The 20,320-nt window shown below is 41.7% G+C and overlaps 2 protein-coding genes across 2 annotated transcripts; both read right to left on the bottom strand.

Moving 5' to 3' along the window:
* Positions 1 to 1,154: 1,154 nt before the first annotated feature.
* LOC145706653 (calcium-binding protein 39-like) lies at positions 1,155 to 8,610 on the bottom strand. The gene is made up of 12 exons (XM_081784078.1): positions 8,529 to 8,610; positions 8,119 to 8,165; positions 7,985 to 8,054; positions 7,855 to 7,906; positions 7,695 to 7,811; positions 5,024 to 5,078; positions 4,798 to 4,921; positions 3,259 to 3,425; positions 2,552 to 2,785; positions 2,437 to 2,511; positions 2,125 to 2,211; positions 1,155 to 2,084 (listed from the first exon to the last, which is right to left on the bottom strand). The coding sequence occupies exons 2-12, from the start codon at positions 8,146 to 8,148 to the stop codon at positions 1,995 to 1,997; spliced, it is 1,101 nt and encodes a 366-aa protein (XP_081640204.1). The 5' UTR covers positions 8,149 to 8,165; positions 8,529 to 8,610; the 3' UTR covers positions 1,155 to 1,994.
* Positions 8,611 to 8,889: 279 nt separating this feature from the next.
* On the bottom strand, positions 8,890 to 20,027 carry LOC145706418 (uncharacterized). Its single transcript, XM_081783817.1, has 13 exons — positions 19,818 to 20,027; positions 19,651 to 19,741; positions 19,447 to 19,537; positions 19,067 to 19,347; positions 18,600 to 18,827; positions 18,274 to 18,353; positions 17,054 to 17,222; positions 15,941 to 16,989; positions 15,737 to 15,896; positions 15,640 to 15,678; positions 12,384 to 12,530; positions 11,858 to 11,904; positions 8,890 to 9,713 (listed from the first exon to the last, which is right to left on the bottom strand). Exons 1-13 carry the CDS (start codon positions 20,001 to 20,003, stop codon positions 9,582 to 9,584), a joined length of 2,700 nt encoding a protein of 899 aa, XP_081639943.1. The 5' UTR covers positions 20,004 to 20,027; the 3' UTR covers positions 8,890 to 9,581.
* Between the last annotated feature and the right edge of the window lie 293 nt (positions 20,028 to 20,320).

Genomic DNA, 20,320 nt, shown 5'->3' with positions numbered 1-20,320 from the left:
CTCTAGAGAGGAATTTTTCTATTAGAAAATTAAAAAGAACACTAGAATCGGGTTTCTTAGGCAATTTTAGGTAGGGTTCCTTATGAAATGAAAAAATTATCGTCTCCTTTTGGCGCTACGAAAGTGCCTTGAGAACGGCTATATCCTTAAAATAAGATATGGAGCGTCCCGAAGCCAAATCTGCGCTTCAAAATCTGCTAAAGTAGATCTCGCTGTTACATAAAATATGTTGTCGGCCTAATTCGGGGAAATGGGAGAATAAGCGCCGTATTTTCCTTATGCTCGAAGAAGTGGCCGCTCTTACTGAGTTAAAATTTGCGAATCGAAGTATCTTCGTGGAGCTATCTTTTTATCACTCTGTTTCTTTGTTTCTAGTCAATAAAGTTAACGAAATTGGCATTCCGGAGTCCAAAATGATATTTTGGGAAAAAGGTACCGGACAGCGAGCGGTGATAAGATAACTTGAACAAAGTCAAAAAAGACATCTGTCCTTTGAAAATGTCAGGGTTCTGCCACACAGATCAAAAACTATTGTTCACCTCGTCATAAAGCCATCCGGCTCAAGCTAAATGCACAAATCGCTACAACTCAGGAGCACTAGCCGCTCTTCTCATGCGATAGGACTTCTCAAAATAGACTTAAATTTTGTGCACTTTTTGTCAAAAATTTTTTGATTGCTTTTCAATTTACATTATGCAGAAAAATCAATGGGCGAGAGAAAAAGCCATGTTATGATTAGTCCATGACATGGATTCATTACAATTTCGTAAATACTTCTCAGACGCGTGGTCTATGTTTCTCATGATCGAATCGAGTTTAGAAATAATCTCGTCTGTATCAAAGTGTAATTGATTAAATAATCTTTTATAAATGCAAAAACAAACTTTCTAACATTGTTCGCCAAAGAGGGTTAGTTGCAGTGTTACTGTGGCGATATTAGACGTGGTACCGCTGATAAAAGATGATGATATGTTCCACATGGCCGTCTAATGGCCGCGATGGCAAAATCCGGCGAACTGATTTTTACCAAAATCACTTATCTTCTCCGTACAAGCAATCAGGCTATTTTTATAGCGCCCGTACTAGTTCGGCCAAAAAGAAGAAAGAAATTGAAGCTGTTTCTATCCTCTATCGAAACAGCTTCATGGGAAGAATGATTTTGTGCTCATGCGCGATTTATTGCAGCTAAGCCTAAATATATGCGTAAATAGAAATACTTTTTTCACTTGGGTAAATTGAGAAAGGTTGGCTCGGTAATTAAAATCGAGCTTGAACTGGATGAGTTGTGAACGATTTGTGTTTTATGAATCAGAGTGCTTTCTGTCGACAGAGAGAAAGCAAATAAATAGTAAAGACAATAATTATATTAATTATAGATTGACAATTAGTTTTAAAATAGGCATCGAAAGGCAAATCAAGTTTTTTCGCTCAGTTTTTATGAAAAGTTACTTTGAATGATTTGATGAAAGAAGAAAAGAATTGCAGTCTTCAGATTTGTTCAACTGGTGACAGTTGAAAGATCTGATCGTGAGGTTGAAAGTCAGAATCGTGTTTTTTGTTTCTGGAGTCAAATTGCGACTGGTTATTTACATGCTGGTAATATGTGCTCAGGAAGCCATATAAATAAATGAGATTTCTCCTGTCGTTAGAAATTCGATTTCAGAAGCTAGAAAGTTACAGAATACTCAGCAGGCGAATGTTTAGCGATTCAAAGAAAACATGCACACGCTGAATATGGGAGATCACATTTAGGGAGAAATCCAGCAGTGGAAAGAGACACCATCGATTTTAGCCCAAATTCTTTGGTTAAGAAAGCTGACTTTTGAATTGTTAGAGCCGTTGAAAGTTTCTGAGAAGAATTCCAATTTTGCCATTTTTAGTTTTTGCAATTGAGAAAGGATAGAAGTTTGCTAAACAGGAGGTTCTGTGGGCAACAATTACAAAAACTCTTATAAATAATATAAATTTGCTCATTTTTTTTAATAAAAAGGCTTTCATAAGTCTGCAGGCTTTTCTAAAGTTCGGATCTGCTTGATTAAATAGCGTTTTTCTTCTTGGAAACCCTCGTCTTCTTGGCGGTCAGGCTTAAAAAGTTCTAGCTGGAATTGGTCGCAAAGATGGTACCTGAAATTTTTCGAGGAATTCGATGAGCTTCTCCTGGTTGGTGTATAAAACTTTGGCGACTCCAGGAGATTTGGTTGGGCTCGCAACTACAAAGGGATTAAGAAAGGCAGCTGCCAGCCTTGCTCATCCGGGTCAAGCGATAAATATTTCTTTTAAATTCTAGATTTTCTCAGCGAGTCCGAATCAAAATTAGGCGAGACAGGCCGTTTCTAAGCAAACCAGTCCAGCTTGATCCCATAATAGAAGCTTGCAAGTGGCATAGCCGCAAATACTCAAATATACACGACGCTTAAGATCTTATAATCCCGTAACAAAACACTTAAAAACGTGGAAGGCTTCGAATTTGATGGCGTTTGAGTCAGGATGTGCGAGCAGTTTCATCATCTCCTAAAGAGAGAGTTACTTCCCGAAGAAGAGAAAAAAGGACCTTGAGATTGGCATCATCCGCAACGTATCTCTGTAGGACGGAGAAGTTCTCCCGATTGAGCAGCAGCTCCGAAAGTAGTTTCAATGACTGGCGGATAGTTACGTAGTTGTCCGTCCTCAGCAGTCGCGAGTAGTGCTCGAAGAACTCGCTGTAGTTGTCGTTGAGGAACTGGGCCACGATTTGATTGTGTGGATTCTGTTGGGGGTCTTTCTCATTCTTGTGAATGAGTGCGTCCTGAACACAGACTGAGCACTACTTCCTTCAAGAAAAATTACTTCCCAAAAGCTGCATCTGATCGATTCGGCGGACTAGAGTCTGCTCCTTTGAGTTATCGCTTTTAGAACATGTGTATCTTAATTTCGCTGCCCTTTGATCGAACCTCGTTATAGAATGAGCGAGTAGCCGATAACGCGAATGTCCTTTGCGTTTATATTGTGATAGTCTGGCGGTGCATTTAGAAAAGACACCTCAGTAACTAACAGTAAATGCTTTCTAAAATGCGCTTTCTCTTCATAAGACCTTTCCTTGACACTGACCTGAATTGCAAGATTAAGTAACAGAACACAAACCGGTGCAAAAGATTAAACATGTCCTGCTGCTAAGAAATTTTAAAGCTGCCTAGTTTGTGGTTAAAAGCTCGATAAATGTTAAAGGCGCGCTTGACGTGGTTGCGAGTTTCCCAAAAGTTCAAAATTTGCTACACCTACCCTAAAAGTCCTAAAGGCATCGGAGGCAATATCGAAGGCATCGTGGTTGACATATTCGAAGATAGAGTAGAATCTGCGATGTTCATCGTACAGCAGAATTTTGACGAGCTGTTCATTCACCGTCAAGCATTCGCGGAGCATGTCTCCACATAAAGCCACGATCAGTCCTAAACATTTTTAATCCTTCTGGAACGCCTCAGAATGTCCTCGAGAATGGAACGCTCGGACAGAACTGCTGGAGCATTCCACAAACAATGCGTTAGTTTACGAAAACCCAACGCGCGAAATGACAATAAGCATTGTGGAAACAAATCATGTCATTGATTCGGCTCACAACATGTTTGATGTATTTAAATTAGCGTTGAATCATTCACTCAGAATTAGAGTGGGGTTCACCGATTTGCGAATCGTAATAACAAATACAAAGCATGGTCCATAATTTCTAAAAGCTAACATGTGTTCTAAACAAAATTAACTTGCAGTAGCCCTTCGCGCCGCCTGAATATACATATCTTGCATAATGACCGGTAGAAGGAATCGGTACTACTAACTTGGTAGTTTAAAAAATAGAAGGCTTGGACGGAATTAGAAATATGACGAGGATGCTTTTGAATTTGTGCAATTTCGCATTTGGGATATGTTTATAGAAAATTCAATTTAGGGGCGATAAATTGCACGCATTCCAAAGTACGTAGAGTGAGATTTGTATCATTTCGCGAAGGGCCTAAATATTTACAAATGTGAACTAATGGAAATGCGAGGGTGCCACTTTTAAATTCATTTTGCTCGATTCTTAGCTATCTGCTCGAGTCCAAACACAACTCTTTCTCATGACCTTAGACTGCCCAAGAGGAAATGCAATGGACACATTCACAAGATGCAAACACAAAGGTCGCGTGTTCATCTATGTAATGTGCCGTTTATATTCCTCTTCTAAATAGCAAACGCCAAGTGTAAGAAAGCAGAGACTCCCTACCGTACAGTTTAGTGCTACTTTTCAAAAATCCCCTCCACGGAACTATTAATAGGCTGAATTTCAAAAACTCGCCTTCGGATTTGTTTTAAAATGTCACTTCGGGACTTATGCGCAATTTGGGAGAAACATCTCGAAAAGTAAAACGGAAAATTTTAACTAATTTGGTTCAACTTGCGCAAGTCATTCACTTGTCAGCTTAGAAGAACGTCTTTCAAAATAGTGGTCCAATATTCCCACACTTGCGCATATCAACTGGTGGCAAGGGAAACTACAGAAAACATTAAAGCGAAAAAGCGCAACGGGAAATCTAAGCTTCGTTTATGTTAAAATAGCGTCAACAGGTTCAGCTGAAGTGGATGCGATAACCCTTCACGGTGCCAGGTGGTGACCGACGACAGGGAACCAGTCCAACTTAATACTTATCGAATACGATTAGAAAAAGGCTCTATGTTCTTTATTTTCCTTTTCGAAAATTACACTTCTGTCAAAAATATTTCGATAACACAAAAATTCGGGAGGAATTACAATTCCGACAAGATGCAGTTGATTACTAAAGAGCTTACCGCTATTTGACTGATGTTTGTAGCCGTCGAGTAGTAAAAACAGGATTTCGGGATTTTCCGCAATGTGGTTGACCATGGGATATCGCGTACCAATTTGTCTGATAAGTAAGTTTTTGAATATCCTGTGGTAGAGTTCAGCTAAAAATAATGCACCAGAGACTTAACGTTTCTTGCTCAAGAAATTCGGAACTGTGAGCGTTTTTATCCGAGTAGCGAACACTGTCCTTGAAGCGACTTTTCGACTCTCGAATTCCAATTCATCTAGATTCTTGATAAGAGCTTATGGTTGTGGTGAGTACAGATGGTTGCTATTGTGTAAGAACGTATCGAGGATTATCTAACTGAGAACAGTGGGGATACGATAACGCTTGTTTTGGGCCTCAACATCCTGAACAAGTACTAACATCCGGGCTTGAATCAGCGCCAGCCCTTCTAAACCCATTCTCCCTCACTTGGAAGCTTTAATTTTCAAAGCAAGCCGCGGTGATCGTTTCATCATTCAAATTTCGCGCGGAGGTTTAATTTATACTGGCGACTTTTTAAAACAAAAGTCCCTCAAAACAAGCTCCTCTTATCTGTTCCTTGGAGAGACAGCGGAAAAGGCTTGGGTTGTTTGACACACTAGCTGAGCCTCCGGAAACAGCTAAATTTAACTGCAAGGTGGACTCATTCTTCGTCGTCTAAAGGCGAAGAAATTAAGACCTTCTCTTACCGAAATAACATATTTTCTTCCACATCTTGCAGAACAGACCGTCAACTCAAGTCTTCAAGAGATGTACTTAGAATCGCAAATTAAAGATAGCATTACTACCACAAGCATCTCATAAATATGCGGGCTCTTCTTTGAAACGCGTGCCTCGCAAATTTCTGCCACTAACACAAAAAATCGCTGAGCATTTTAGATTATTTCGTATAGATGTAATTTCCTCCTGAAATAGATCGTAAATGAATGAAACAAGCGATCTTCAGTATCAATCGCCCGCTAGGTTCTTGAGGGGACTTTTTTCATCTCAGCGAAATTGAAAATAAGCGGTATTATCGATGTGTTTCATGCTGGTGAGTGACATTTTCGCTTTTATCGAGCGTGAAAAAAATCGTGGAAAATAGCGGTTCAAAGACAGTTACCAGCAGTCGGCAGGCGACATTTTGACGAGCGACGTTGTCAAAGCCATATCAGTTCCAGGATAATCCTGCTTAGATGCTCTTTACCTCCTAAAGGATTACATGAATTTTTCCCATTAGTATTTCGTACTAAACGGATCATGAAATCGACGATTTCATTCCCAATTAATCTTGCTTCTCAGATCATTTTATAAATTAAAGAAAAACACTAAAGCAGCGTGAGCTTTTGGGTCATCTTGGATCGTTGTTTTCAAATAGCTAGAACGAGGGGCTATTAATTGAATTTGCCCGAGTGCGAAATCTGGGCACTATGTCATAGCTCTGTATGCAAATTTCGCCGCATAGGCACGCTGTTGTTAATTAAAGTTACTTGTAGCAATGTGAAGAAGAGCCGACGCCAGCGTACGTGATCGGCAAAGGTACTCGATCCTGGCTGCCCGATAATACCAGTAAACTGTGGTAAACTCAGCTTATGAAGTATGGACGCCGAGACGGACGCTTTCCGCAAGATAGAGCTCAAACCTATTACCTAGGCAAAATTAGTATTCCGGCTCTCCTCCACGACACCGGATCGCACCGTCCAAAGCGCGATATCTCCACGTTCATGCAATATCCAAAAGGTTAACCTGTATTGAAATGAAACAGGTCGGAAACGAATCGTTTATTGAGGCAAGCCGTTGCGAAACAATTGCTCGCTAGTCTTGGACTCTCGAAATTATTCATCGGTTGCACTCGACTTCATTTCCGTTCGAATCTCAACCATGCGAATACTGAAGACATGAAGTCAGTAATAACGCTTGGTCGGCGGTTTGCCAGACTTCCAGGAAGACCAATAAATCTACTGTTTTAGGCCTAAAAGAATGCGTAGAGGCTACCTAAGGCCATTGAAATTCGAATATGCTGCGGTGATTTTTAAATTCAAAATTTTGTCACTTCACATTCTCCCGGACCGCAAGTGGCCACCGCAGCAACCACAGAACATTAATCGATCATAAAAGATTTGGAATGCTCAACTTCTTCTAAAAACAGATGGACGCAGTTATTAATCTGTTTTCACGAGCGATGTTAAATTAACCTTTAAGTAAGCAGCAACTTCTTCCGAACATGTTGCTCAACCTTTTCAGGAATCTGTAGCCGCCAAAATCGTCTACAATGCGCTAATACTAAACAATCGTTGTTTGAACTACTCAATGCGCGCCATATTGGCTCTGGCTTAGGATCAACATCAGTTCTGAAGTGACAGATTCGCGCCAAATTATTAGGTTAATAATATTCGAAAAGTCGGCGCTTGTTATAAACTAGCGGCTTTCCGTGGAACGCAGCGAGCAAGAACGTCCTTAAAAATAGACACGCACTTTCACTACAACTTTTAATACAGTGTCACGAAAAGCGCTGACGTAGATGCAGAGTTCTAGAGATAGACGATCCAATAAGCCCGACTACGGGACGCATAATCCAGCTTATCACTTGGCACTTCCAAAGTGGACCACAGTTCGCACTCGCCTAGTTTGAGTCAAAACTTGATTAACAAAAAATACAGGCGCCGCGTCTTTTTTGGATATAAATTTGCACGTTGTCCAGCTCTGTGTATTTGCACGGCGAGGAGATGAGACCGGATATCGCGTCAAATTGGCGATGCACTCAATCCACAACCCTTTTTTCAAAAATCACAGTTCCGTTACTAAGAGCCGCCAGCTAGCTGATTCTCCCACGAGAGGGGTTTATAACATTCGAAAATGCACGATGTGCGTAGTTCGAGTATTCACCAATTTCCTGTAAAGAGATTGTGAGCGTAGATTTCTTGTGAGAGTTTGATGAAGTCTTCGTTGTTCTGGCGGGCCTGGGAGTCTCCTTCTGGTATTAATATCTCGAGAGCGCGGTCCAGATAGGTGCTGAACAGGAGACTCGGCAAAAGAAGCTGATTTTTAACGCTACCTGATGCTCTTCTTCTCGCTGTCCTTCTTGTCTTCGTTTCTCGAGTCATGCTGAAAGCGGGTTTTCCACGTGCCCTCGAGAAATATCAGGCTTGACTGAATTTCCGAAATTAATCAAAAAACCCAAAGCTTGAGCTCTTCAAGGGCAGCGAGGCTTTTCATCAACTTGCCCACGAGCTGGTTCGGCGGGATCTTTTTCGACTAACGCTGGATGAAACAACTGCACAAGGGTTTAACTTTCCAATCTAGCTTGTTTCATCCCTGCCTTCCCGCCAGGTTTAAATAAAGCCTTCATATTCTGCGGCGCGAACCCTGAACAAAACAAGTAACCATTACAATACTTGAATTGATTGCTAAATAGATTGAACATTTACTTAGCAGCGTTTATTTAGCCACGCATATTTGCCAGCTTATATGTATTTACTGCGCTCCGAAATTCCGTAATGGGCGTGACAGGAATTCGAACGAGTTGTCACTGAAAATTTCCATTTTTTAGGAAAAAAAAACTAAAAACAACTTTCAATTTTGGGAACGTTCAATACGAAAAAAGCTCGCTGTGGCAGTCCTTTGTTTTTGATTAGTTAGTTCCTCCGCACATCGCATCACATCATATTATTTTACAGAATTACATAAAATAGCCTTTCGTTATTATGCTTTTTGATAAAGGGTTCTTACCTTATTGAAGGGACAACGGCCGATTTCAATTGTACAACTCGCTTTTTCTAAAAAGAGATCATTGAAAATGCGAGATTTTTTAAATTCTTGAATCTCAGTTCAAAACGAATTCTCTCCTGATTCTAAGGTAGCTTTTCGCCACTTCCTTTCGATAAATTCATAAGACCTCTTATATCCTTGTCGATTTGGAAAATCGGGAAAGAGCAAGGAGCGGGAGGAGAATGCAGATTGCAATAACCTGAATAATTGTTCAAATTTGAACAGTGGCCAGTGAGCCACTCAATTGACTCATGCCAGGAAGTTCTTCAAGGATGACCATAAAATTGTCTAAAACTCTTCCGCTCAAAAAGGAAGGCTCATAGAAAAACACCTCGGATGTATTACCTCCAAATAGAACTCGTTAAGAAATATGCGATTTCACCTTCTGCGGTAAGCGACTAATTGATCATTTGATAATTTTTTGCAGAGCTGCAGACACAATGCGAAATGTAGTCTTTCAAGCTTTATTACGTAAGAAACTTAATAATGATTTCTAGGGATTCTCTAAGGTTCTCTAAAGTCGCTCAATGCAGTAAAAGTGCACCATTTGAAACGCAGAATTTTAAAGATGAAGTTGGACAAAACAGTAAACAGACTTTGTAAACAGAAATCGGAAATTACGAAACATAAGATATTATTGCACGGACTGAAAGAAAAATAAATAAAAAAGAGTTTATTGTATAATTACTCAAAGCTATTCTTTAGCGGAATAGATGTTCGGACCCCGGCCATATTTACATAAACATAATTAGAAAGAAGGTATTATGAAGATAGAGAACTTAAATATAACTTAAAAAGCAGCAAAGGATGAACAAAATTATTGCCTAAAGTTTTTTTTTGTATTATTTACTTTGATATGTTTTATAAGCATTTTAGTGCGACCCTTTTTATTCGAAATTGAAGTTTTTGAATGCAAATTATTTCCCATTTTAGCGAGAACAACTTGAATAGCCGGGCTCAACTAGAAAACGCACTGTTTAAATAATGAAGTACGAATACGAAAGACAAAAGGTGTTACGAGGATGATTGCGGACCTGGCGGCATGAATGGGGCTTGTCCTTGGCCGAATTGGCTCGGGTTGAAGAACATGGGTCCAGGACCAGCTGGTGCCCCTCCTTGACTAGCTGCTTGCTCCGTGGCTTGGTTCTGAAAGAGTGTAAGTAAACAAACTCCGTCATAGTAGAGACGAAAGGCACTTCCTTCCTCTTTTCTTCAAAAAGTCGGTATATTTTCAAAACACCCAGAATTTATTTTACGTCCTCTTTGAGAGTGTATCTTTTGCAACTGGCGATTGGAAAATGAGGAGTTTTTCGTTTATGTTCAAAACGGGAGAATCTTGGAACGTGGGGAACCCATAATTATGACGACGAGTTTAGCTGGAGAATCTTGTTACTTGTCATCGAGCCAGACTTGGCGCGGGATGAGAAAACCCTCGCCTGGACTATGTGTACATTACACGTCCACCTATCGTAGCGGCTTTAGAAATTTATGCATCTACAGTTTCCTCTAACTGATAAAATCTAGTTTGACGGCGACTTCACTTAATTTTGAGGAGGTACGCTGATCGCTATTTCTGTAGTGAGCGTCATTGTTGCGAAGCAATGAACATTGTTGGTAATATTTGACTTTGTGTGACAAGCTTATGCGAGTCCGACTAAGTGATAAGGCAGAAACTCCGGGAGGGGGGAATCGTTTGTCGTATTACCGTACTAATCGGCAAATTTCACGAAAGTCACCGACAGTTAGTTTCAGAGAAATGAAATCACTATCACTAGGTAAGGAGTCCAACTAGTAAGATCTTTTTTCAGAAGACGGGCTTCCGAGAATTTCATTTTCTTAAGAAATTATATTATGCTTTTGCGTGATGATAGGGAAATAAAGAAATGGTTTTGTAATATCAAGTTTAGCAGAACAGTAACCACCTGCGTTTTGGAGGGCTGCTCCTCTTATCAGAACTACTTGAACAAATTTCGAAGCAGCTGGGTAGCTTTCAGATAAGAGGGAGTTGTTTATCGATTGTTCTCCCTAACTGCTCCCGCACAACTGATAAAACTATTGACTCAGTGAAAACGACGAACTCTTTCGTAGAAGCGATGTAATACGCAAAACAATTCGAAGTCAATCAAATTCAATTAGCTATTGTCATAATAAAAGTTCGCGGCAAGAAGAGAAATGCCAGGTTTTCGTCAATAACTATGATAACCATTTACGCAAAAGTTAATTGTTGGTGTACTCTTCGGAAATAGACTGAAAGCTCGATTAGAAAATAAAATCCGGGCTTATTCAGTCCTCATTCGCCTGGAAAAAATGAGTACACGGAAAGGCAAGTGGCAATTTTCACATCGTGGAAGAAATAAAAATACGCCGAGTTTATCGCCAGCTTTTTGCGCGTTTTCGTTCGTGTCAACACAAGCAACTTGTTAATATTGCCTCTCATACCGCAAAAATTTTCAAACCAAAATATCCAAAATATTGCTCTCGACAGTCATAATGACTCTTCTAAAAGGCTACTTCGCCAGAAAGCTTTCTCACGTCTGTTCAACCATTTAAAAAAGAACCTTTGCTAAATTAACTTCTCAGAGTTGCGTTATTTGATAACCCTCTCCAGAATGATAAAAACATGACGAGCGATTAGTAGGCCGCAATTGTGTCAGACACTTGATTAGATTTACGCATTAGAAAAACTCTAAGGGGATGTTTGTCGATAATAAGCGCACAACAAAGCATCACCCACTGCTGGCGCTACATGTAACTAAGTTCTCATGGCAAAGTCGCATTTCATTAGATGGCCGTTATCAGGCCGGGTAAGCCGATTTTAGGACAAATGTACAACAACAAATATGCCACTCTTACAACTCTTTCGTTTTGTAATGCTTGTCCCCAGGTTAAGCATTTAAATTGCTCGCAAAATAAGGCTAAGATTTAGGCTCTTTTGATGAAACGAATTCTGGAGCGAGTGGAGCCAGCTGAGACCACAAGGGTGCAAAAAATCTTTTCTGGGGGAACTCTCACTTCAACGTTCCCGGAAAATGACTGGCGCCATCTTCGCCGTGTTCAACACGATAATGACGCTTTTCCTGGGCCATTCTACCTTCGGCTAGTTAGCAGCTGATAAAAATTCCAAATCTAGCATGCCGAGTTAATATCGCAAGAAGGGAGAACTCTTCAAACTCAGCGATATGCGAATATCTACAGACTACTGCCTTGGCGTTTTCTCCCCGAGTTTAGAAGACCGCCAGTTGCATGAATACATATCTGGAATGTAGAAAACGATTTAAAAAACTATGTACCTGTTGCGTTGGCGCGGCTTCACCTGCGGAGAATCCATTCTGACCTCCTGAATAGAGCAATTATGAAAGTTCCAAGAATTAGGACGCTTAGGTGACTAAAATTTTACGGGCGAGGTTTAGGAAAATTGAAGTATCCAGTAAGGGCGGTGATTTGAGTGATCCGTTTATTGAGCAGCCCGGACTGTCGCGACAGGAGGCGGATTACTCTGACTATGTTGGCTATTCTGTGTTGCATATTTCCAAGAGAAGGAGAAATTTATTCAGAAATGTGAGTCGCCACCCAATTGAGGATAAGCTGACCAAAAATGGTTACACTGAAATGCCCCTGAAACTCAAGAAACTCACGCTTTCTAAACCTCCTTGGCTAGCAGTACACTCCTTGCCCTAAGAAAAAGCTATCTGATTTCGGAAATTAACATTGAGGCCCAGAAACCAAAATAGATAACAACTTATCAAGAAACCTAACTGTGACCCTGCGATCTTGGCCAAATATAACCTAAGTACTGGACTAAAAATTGATGCTTACCGTTGGTCGATGGCTGCGGCATGAAAAAGCCAGGGTTAGGAGCTGACGAAGGCGCCGGAGCAGATCCGGGCATCATCTTGTTTGACACAGAGACTGTTTCTCCTAGAGCTTTCGCATCTTTGTACATATTTCTGCCTTTCTTGTTTCCTAAAAGAGAGTCAGTTTATTGGGCTTCTTAGGATGAAGTTGATAAATATTGAAAACTGTCTAACTGAAATAATCCCTGTCACACCGACGTAAACTAGTCTATCGTTGAATGAAAACTAGAATCAGAGCAGGTAAATTAAAAAGAACTCAGTATGTTTTCGGAAATTCAGATCATTTCCGCTTTCTCCCCTGTCAACCCATGCGAAGAATGTGCTCCGCGAAATTCGTACGTCTGCCGAATTTTCGAGATTTTTTCTTAATTATCTACAAAAAAAGAAATTTTGGGCGAGGCTCCACTCAGGATTTCTTCTGCTTTTCAATTTGAAGAGGAAGACAATCGAAAAAAGTGGAAGTTCGATTGTTATCGCTACTGAGTGCATAAGCATGGGACTGAGAATGGTTTGCGATTTGGTTATTTGTCGTTTTCAATTATGCCGAACAAATAGGCGACGATAATGGGGTGTTTTCAGTTTCAGAAATTCACTTCCTAAACGTGCAGCCGACTTCACTCAATTATACAATAACGAAAAAACGTTGACGATCGATCGAGTCTCACGCTTCCGCTGCGTTGGTGAAATTTCCAATAAGTCGAAAAAGTACGCATAGTTGATATAAAATAAAATGAACTTTGAGTTCTCGGTCGGGCAGCTTTTGACTGAACAAAATCAAAGGGAGAGTACGAAACTGTGTTTGAGTTGCGGTGAGAAAATTGGAGCTCAAGAGGAACCTGCGGGTGTTGAAAAGCAACATTCCAGTTTTGGCGATAAGGCGGAACAAGGAGCTCAATTAACCTGATTAAGCAAAGTGTTCAAATTCGTAAAATTACGATTCATGCGCCTTTTGTTACGTGGAAGTGAACACCAGGAGGCGTGATTTTGTGAAAGAAAGGTAGCAAACAAGGTGCCAGGCAAATCGGTTTGAATAAATGAGCCAGGCGCCCGCACTGACTCCAGCTCATGTCATCAACTGTCTGACAGCTGGCACCACCAAGAGGCTCAAACCCAGCCGTAGCGCCGAATTATACGAAAGGAACCAGCCATCGAGTACAATTCTCGCAGAAGTTTTTGAACACAGACAACTAATTAAAGCAAATATAAAAACAGGATTGTCATTTGTGTTCCTAATATGGGCGGTAACTCCGATCGCAAGCATACTAATCCCATAACCATTGAGTTTTACCAGATACAACCGCTGCATATGAGTGGCGACGATATAAGTTTGCCTCATGAATCTTGGTGGGCTCATTCGTTCCAACAGATGAAGCTTCAAGAAATATTGAGAAGTCAACACGCTGGATAATATATGAAAAGGTTTGAAAGCATGAACGAGTTTCTAATGATAGTTATCTGATAGAATACTAAAGTTTGAAAGGCTTTATTGTATAAAAACCTAGCCAACTAAAGTGGCAAAAACATGCGGTTTAATGAGATAAGCTCATTCAGTAGATGGTCATCGGCTTATCGACCTCTTCCGAATGAGATTGGGTGTAATCTTTGTGAGCGAGGTGATTCGGACAGCTCAGCTTCCAGCATTTGTTCCAAAAAAGGGCTGAAGACAGTCCTCTTATCAGTGCTAGAGCCGAGTCCAACATTCGACTCTTTCCTAGAGACTTCTAACCCATCCGCTTTTCGAAAAACACTTCCGCATTCGCCCAGTATATACCATTCACAAAGATGCAATCAACAATTCAATTGCACTTACATCTTACAAATTAGCAATAACAAAGACTCACATACTCTTTGTATATTGAAAAACCGGATAGAGGACATTCCTAGCATATTTAAAATGAGTCAGCAAAAAATTGCCAGCTCTTTCTGTTTATCTTAATTATGCTAGAAACTATTCGCTGCGGTTTTTCTCAAAAATATAATAACTTGATAAAGTTAGTATCACTTGTCACGGCTACTGCCCGCGAGGTGTCCGTTTAGGCTTGAAGATGCTGTATTGTTGACTAAAGAAGCTCGCCATGGTAATAAATAGCTTGATGAGATTGGGTACATTTAGGCAAACCACAGGGTTCCGGCTCAACTGGCACGCGTTTAACTTGGCTTTCTCTGAAGGCAGCAGTGCGTCTAACTTATCTAAAGGGAAAATAATCCCCCTAGCTGATTACTTTCTAATTATCTTAACTAAATGAATACACTTTTGCTTTAACAAGACGTCAATTCAAAAATGAATACGACAAGAAAGAACGACTTTTTGTGAACACTAAACAATTTTTGCATGCATTTTGCCAAGTATCTTCTTGTTTTTGTCCGAAAAAAAACTTCGTGCATTTAACATATTCATTCCCGTGAAAAATTTCCTGTTGTGCGCCAATTAGTGCCACAAAGGGAACCAGTTTAAGCTTTTGCTGTAAGTTAAAATGCAGTTCTATTGTAAAGAAAAACTATGCATCATCATGCCTTCTTGAAACGGCCTCTTTGTTCGCCGTTAGAAGTTTGATAAGGTGACCCCGAACGTGTTTTGAAGTATTATGTCAACCGAAATTGTCAGTTGGTACAGAGTTCACGTGGCGAATTTCTCACGGGTAGCCGAGCCCATTTTCTATTAGAGCATTTTTTTGAGAAACCGACGAGCATACCACGTGGTTAACCGGGGCGTAGCCATGGTCACACAACACACAGCTTGCGCCGTTTTTCTTTTCACGTTTTTGGGGCACTAAGTTAATCAGCAACACGTAATCACCATCTTCTTATCTAGTCTGATGCATTCGAAGGACTCATTCAAACCCTTTAGCAAGAAACAATTGTATCTCATGAGTTTGAATGGCTGAAATAGAGGAAGGGGTCAATCGGTGTTCCCCGCTTTTGGATTGCTGCATTTGATTCGATCAGTTGCGCAAAAAGCCGAAGTACCTTCAATTCATGCGACAAGGTGACACTGCTTTGACACCTCGCTTTAACACGCGCGTTTAGAACGTTTTCGGGGAAAACACACAAAAAGTGCCAGGGTTAGAAAATGAAGTGTCCCGATTGAATTCGAATTTGGAACGTGGCGCGCCTGGGCAATTATTCAAGTCAAATTTCGATTCAAGCGGCGCATCCAAATTGTATTTGGATTGATATTCATAAAATATGATAAATAGTGCAAATCCAAAGACGCTCACCTCGGCGGAAGTTAGAAGTGGCAGCGGGAGGTGCGCCTCCTAAAATATTTTTTCAGATAAAAACGAATCTCTAAACAAATAGAAAAATAACACTTACCGTTTGGCATTGCACCACCCATGGGATTGATTGCTCCACCCATAGCACCTGGCATGCCACCCATGTTGCCCATGGTTGGCGGCGGTGGCGGAGGAGCGCTTTCTTCTTCCCCATCGCCAGATAGATCAACCCATTTCTTTTTGTCCTCGTCCCAGACGAGCTTTTATTAGGTTTAATTTACTGAGAATAAATAGATAAACTCACAGATTTATTAGTATCGTCCGGAAGGTAAGCCTCGCCGGTTAGCGAGTTCGGCAGAACTTTTCGGAAAACACTGCCGAGAAAGCTGCCAGATTGCTTCGACGTGCTTGTATTTGCTTTTGGAGCGGTTGCTTTTTGAGGCTGAACTTTCGGAGGTTGCTCATTTCTTTCTTGCTGTGGTGGAACTCCTTGTGGCTCCATCGGTGTTGGTTGTTGCTGAGAAGCCGCAGGTTGTTGTGGCATCGAAGGCATGTATCCACCGGACGGCGGCTGGAACGGCGGCATATGTGGCGTTTCGGGCATTTGGGGTGCTGCTGGCATGACTGGCGCTGCCGGTAGCGAAGGGGCCGCTGGGAGAACAGGTTGACTTGCAGTGAAATTGTTCTGCGGAATCGGATTAAATTGAGAAGCTGGTGGTTGAAAGTTGGCTTGTGTATTCGTCACTAAAGCTTCAGGTTGCTGTTGGTCGTTTTGCGCGCGAGGCGCAGGCTGGAACTGTTGTTCTTGCTGCTGGAAGGGAACTTGCTGAAATTGTTGAGTCTGTGAAGCTTGGGAAGGATAATAGGGTTGTTGCTCAGTACTGTCGTAACCAGTGTTTTGTTGGAACTGGTTAGATGTTGGATGCTCATTCGAAACAACAGGTGCTGGCTGGGAAATAGCAGATTCTTCTGGAAGGGCTCCTTGTGGGGGAGCAGTGACCGCTGGCATTTGGGGAAACTGAGGGCCAGCAGGACCTGCGCTCGAAGAATCGAATGGCATAAACATTGGGGGAGCCGCGTTTGATTCAGCTGAATTGACATCAGCAGCGGCAGCCGAGGGAGTAAAATTTTGTTGTGGCGGCTGGTGAGGTGGAAGGGGGGAAGTACTGGAGGAGGCGGGCTGGGAAGACGGGGCCATCGACGGGGGAATGGACATTGGCGGGGGCATCGACATTGGCGGTGGCATCGACGAATTCTGCTCACTCATTGGAGTAGGGACAGCCGGAGTGAAAGGAACGAAAGGGGCTGAAGACACTGGGAGAGTACTCGGCGCAACTGGTGGTATTTGTGTCACTGAAAAAAATGAAAGTCAAATCTTATCAAATGTTCAATAATGAAACAAATTTGGAGGGCGTACCTGGCTGGTAAGAGCTAGAGCCTCGTCTGGACACGGACGCCTCAGAACGCTCAGTATTTCTCCTTGGCCGCGATCTGGGCGGCAGTTCATTATTGAAGGTCTGGAAATGTTGGGGTGATGTCGGTTGAGTCGGAATAGGAGACTGTATAACAGGCTCATTTTGATCGTACTAAATATGCCCGTTATCGAATCGCAACGTGAGCCTGAGGAGATGACTCGAACAGCGAGCGCTCCAATTTGATCAAGCGAATTATCCCTAAATATTTCGTATGCGTCAGGGCAGATTTCCGGTGTAAAAACTGCGTCTGTCATACCAAATACAATTCCTTCCAAAAACGAAAAACGCGATAAAATGAAAGTTTGCGTTTCATGGCCGTAGCTTTCGTCAGAAATGAAAATTAACTCGTCATAATTGCGATAGGATGCCTCGCCGGCCATCACATAGAGATCACCGCTTTGTAAACTCAAGAACTACACACCTAAAATAATAACCAAGCGGTTAGGATTTCCTCCAAAACGGGTAATTTTGGTCTTTTTGGTTTGCGCATTGAACAACGTTTAGTATGCGAAAACGTGGACCAGGGAGTCTATTTCTTTTTAAGTGATGCATTGCGACTGCTTTTCGTTTTACTGTACCAACGAATTAAGAAATTTTATAAATCTCAAGAGCTGAGGGTAGATCGATGTTTTGGTGAAAATAGACTTTTTTCGAGACGCTGGAGATGTACGAGGGTGTTACAGTAAATTCAATCAGCAGCGCGAAATATTGAAACAGATGTGTTAACTCGATTTTGAACGATTTGCACGGGCAAAATAAGATATTAGCTTAAAGCGTGTATTTCATCCGTGTGTACTAACATCTAAATTTCGTCACATCGGCTCGCTCGCTGTTTTCATATCGCCGTCTGATCCCTCATAAATTAACTACGCATGTATCCAAGCCGAAAATAAGGAAAGAACCCGGTCGTTTCAAAAACACCAAAATGCGAAAAAAACATAAAGTTGATGTAGGCATGTTTATCTACCGTAAGCTCTATGCGAAAATAACACCCTTTGAAAACGTGGTTTTGTGGGTAGGGTCGCTGCGAGCTCAGACTCAGCAACGATTAATCTTGCGAATGAAAACAGCCCGGCCTTATCACCGCTGGAGCCGATTTTTTCTCACATTGCATGCTTTACGAAAAACTGCATCTTCACCAAAGTAAGAAGAAAGAAATTACCTCGTGTAGCGCCGGAATATACTGCTCGGAAAGTGTAGAGGATAGTCGTGAGGGTATACGCGCGGAGGCAGGGGCGGAATCTAAATATCCATTTTAGGATTTTTAACCTGTTTGGGAAATAATATGCCGAGCCAGTTCTGCAAGAACTAAAATCGTCGCCAAAGTTAGATTGTGTTACAAGCTGGCTTGAATACTTTAAAATCTTGGATGAGTTCAGGGGCTCACTAAACGACCGCAAAACAGTGCACGCTGGGGATGCTGCGAGGTAACAAGATTTCTCCTATTCTGAGGCAGCTTGGGGCGACATGTTTCTGAGGATTTCTGACCTGTGGGATCTGGCGAGAAGGAAACACGTCCGCTTTGATCAATCTTGGGCTCGTATTCGTTCGCTTCTTCGCGTGGCGAGCTGATCACCTGCGCCGAGTCGCTCGCTAAAGGTGCCACCAGATTCGCCTCATTCTCAGCAGTAGTGTTAATTCCGTTTAACCTTCCTTCACCGGCAGGATCGACCGCCGCCAAACTCAGCAAACGCTCGAGCCATTGAGGAGCAGAGGCTAAATATTTTGGTAAAAGCGAAACTTTTTCCAAGTGCATTTTCTATTGTGCCACCGCCCTTCCGATTTTCCGCAAAAATGACGACGCACTCATTTTTTTAAGTTAACTTAGAGAATCAGCCCGAAAACGACAGTAAAGAGGCGATTACATTTGTTCGAATGATTTAATAAAAAACGCGCTAATCCTTAATTCGTACATCGAGGTTGCAAACGGTACTGCGCAAAAGTGCGATTCTTACCTTCTTCAGCGAAATTGAGTCGTTGTTGATCGTGAAGCTGTAGCCTGAGTGCTAGACTTGTGAGGCGAGATAGCAGTGTTTTGTGATATTGGTGAGGTTCCTGGAGGACGACAGTGGCGATTTGTTCCAAATATGCAAATGCTTGTGTGATAAGACCGTAGTCGACGAGCCAGGTGGCATATAAATATTTCAAGCTCTGAAAACTGTGGAGCGTGCTTTTTGAAGTGTTGTTCGAAGATAGCGAAATCGCGTACTCGTAGACTTCGGTCATCTGGATAGCACTGAAATTGATCTATTAGGAGAGAGCATGTTTTGAAGTTTGTTTTAAAACGTGTGCTCGGAAATTGGGTAATGCTGCGCAGATAAGCCAATTTCCGTACCTGAGTGTGGCGAACGAGCTGAAGTCCTGGGTATGGTCGCCTCCCAAGAGAACAATTTTCGATGATTTGCGGTTGCAGTATCCAAAAGACTGGGCCATGCGGGTGAAAACTAATTTCTTAGGAGTAAATAAAATTTAGTTTCAAATTGGATCCGAGTGATAAAATCATCGCTCTCTGCCCAGATCGAATTAGTGACCACTTCCTTGGCTCCGTTAGCAAGTAAATAGCAGAATTGTGAGGCATACAGCAAACCACGATTCCATAATGTATCGCCTAGGCTTGTGATAGATCTTTGCGCGGCTCGTGCTGTTCTGAGAGTGGAGAGTTAAGTTAGATATCTCCATGAGAATACTTGTCGAGCCTCTCCTTTGATAAACATTTCTAGTGAGTGCTTGATTTTGCGTTGAATTCGAAAGGATCATTGCGAGGTGATGTCTCCAGGAGCCGAGGTCACTCTCTTCGATTTGCGAAAGCGAGTTCGGCTGGCGGCCAGACAGGAAAGTGTATGCCGTTTGGAGAGGATCCGAAACGTCCATTGAATTGAGAAAGCGAGTCATCACCTTTTGGTGCTGTGTTTGGTTACGTTTTGAATTGAAAATGTAGATTTTCTGTGGCCGCGGAAACGAGAAAAGACTGATGCAAGCAAAATACAAAGTCACTTCCGATTTGGATACCAAGTGGTCCCTTTTTGGAACATCGTCCACTACTAAGGGTCTCCCGCTGGCTTCTTGGAGTTCGAATTCAATACAAAAAATTACTTTGACGAGAATCGACCGAAAAAGAGCTTGAACGTGCATGTTATAGAAACATTAATGACAAGCACGGGTTAAATTACGTGGCAGAGGTAGTGATCATGATAATTAATTTCATAATG

Source organism: Oikopleura dioica, chromosome XSR (genome assembly GCF_907165135.1).
Source record: "Oikopleura dioica chromosome XSR, OKI2018_I68_1.0, whole genome shotgun sequence".
Taxonomy (NCBI): Eukaryota; Metazoa; Chordata; class Appendicularia; order Copelata; family Oikopleuridae; genus Oikopleura; species Oikopleura dioica.
This window is presented reverse-complemented; position numbering and strand designations above follow the sequence as displayed.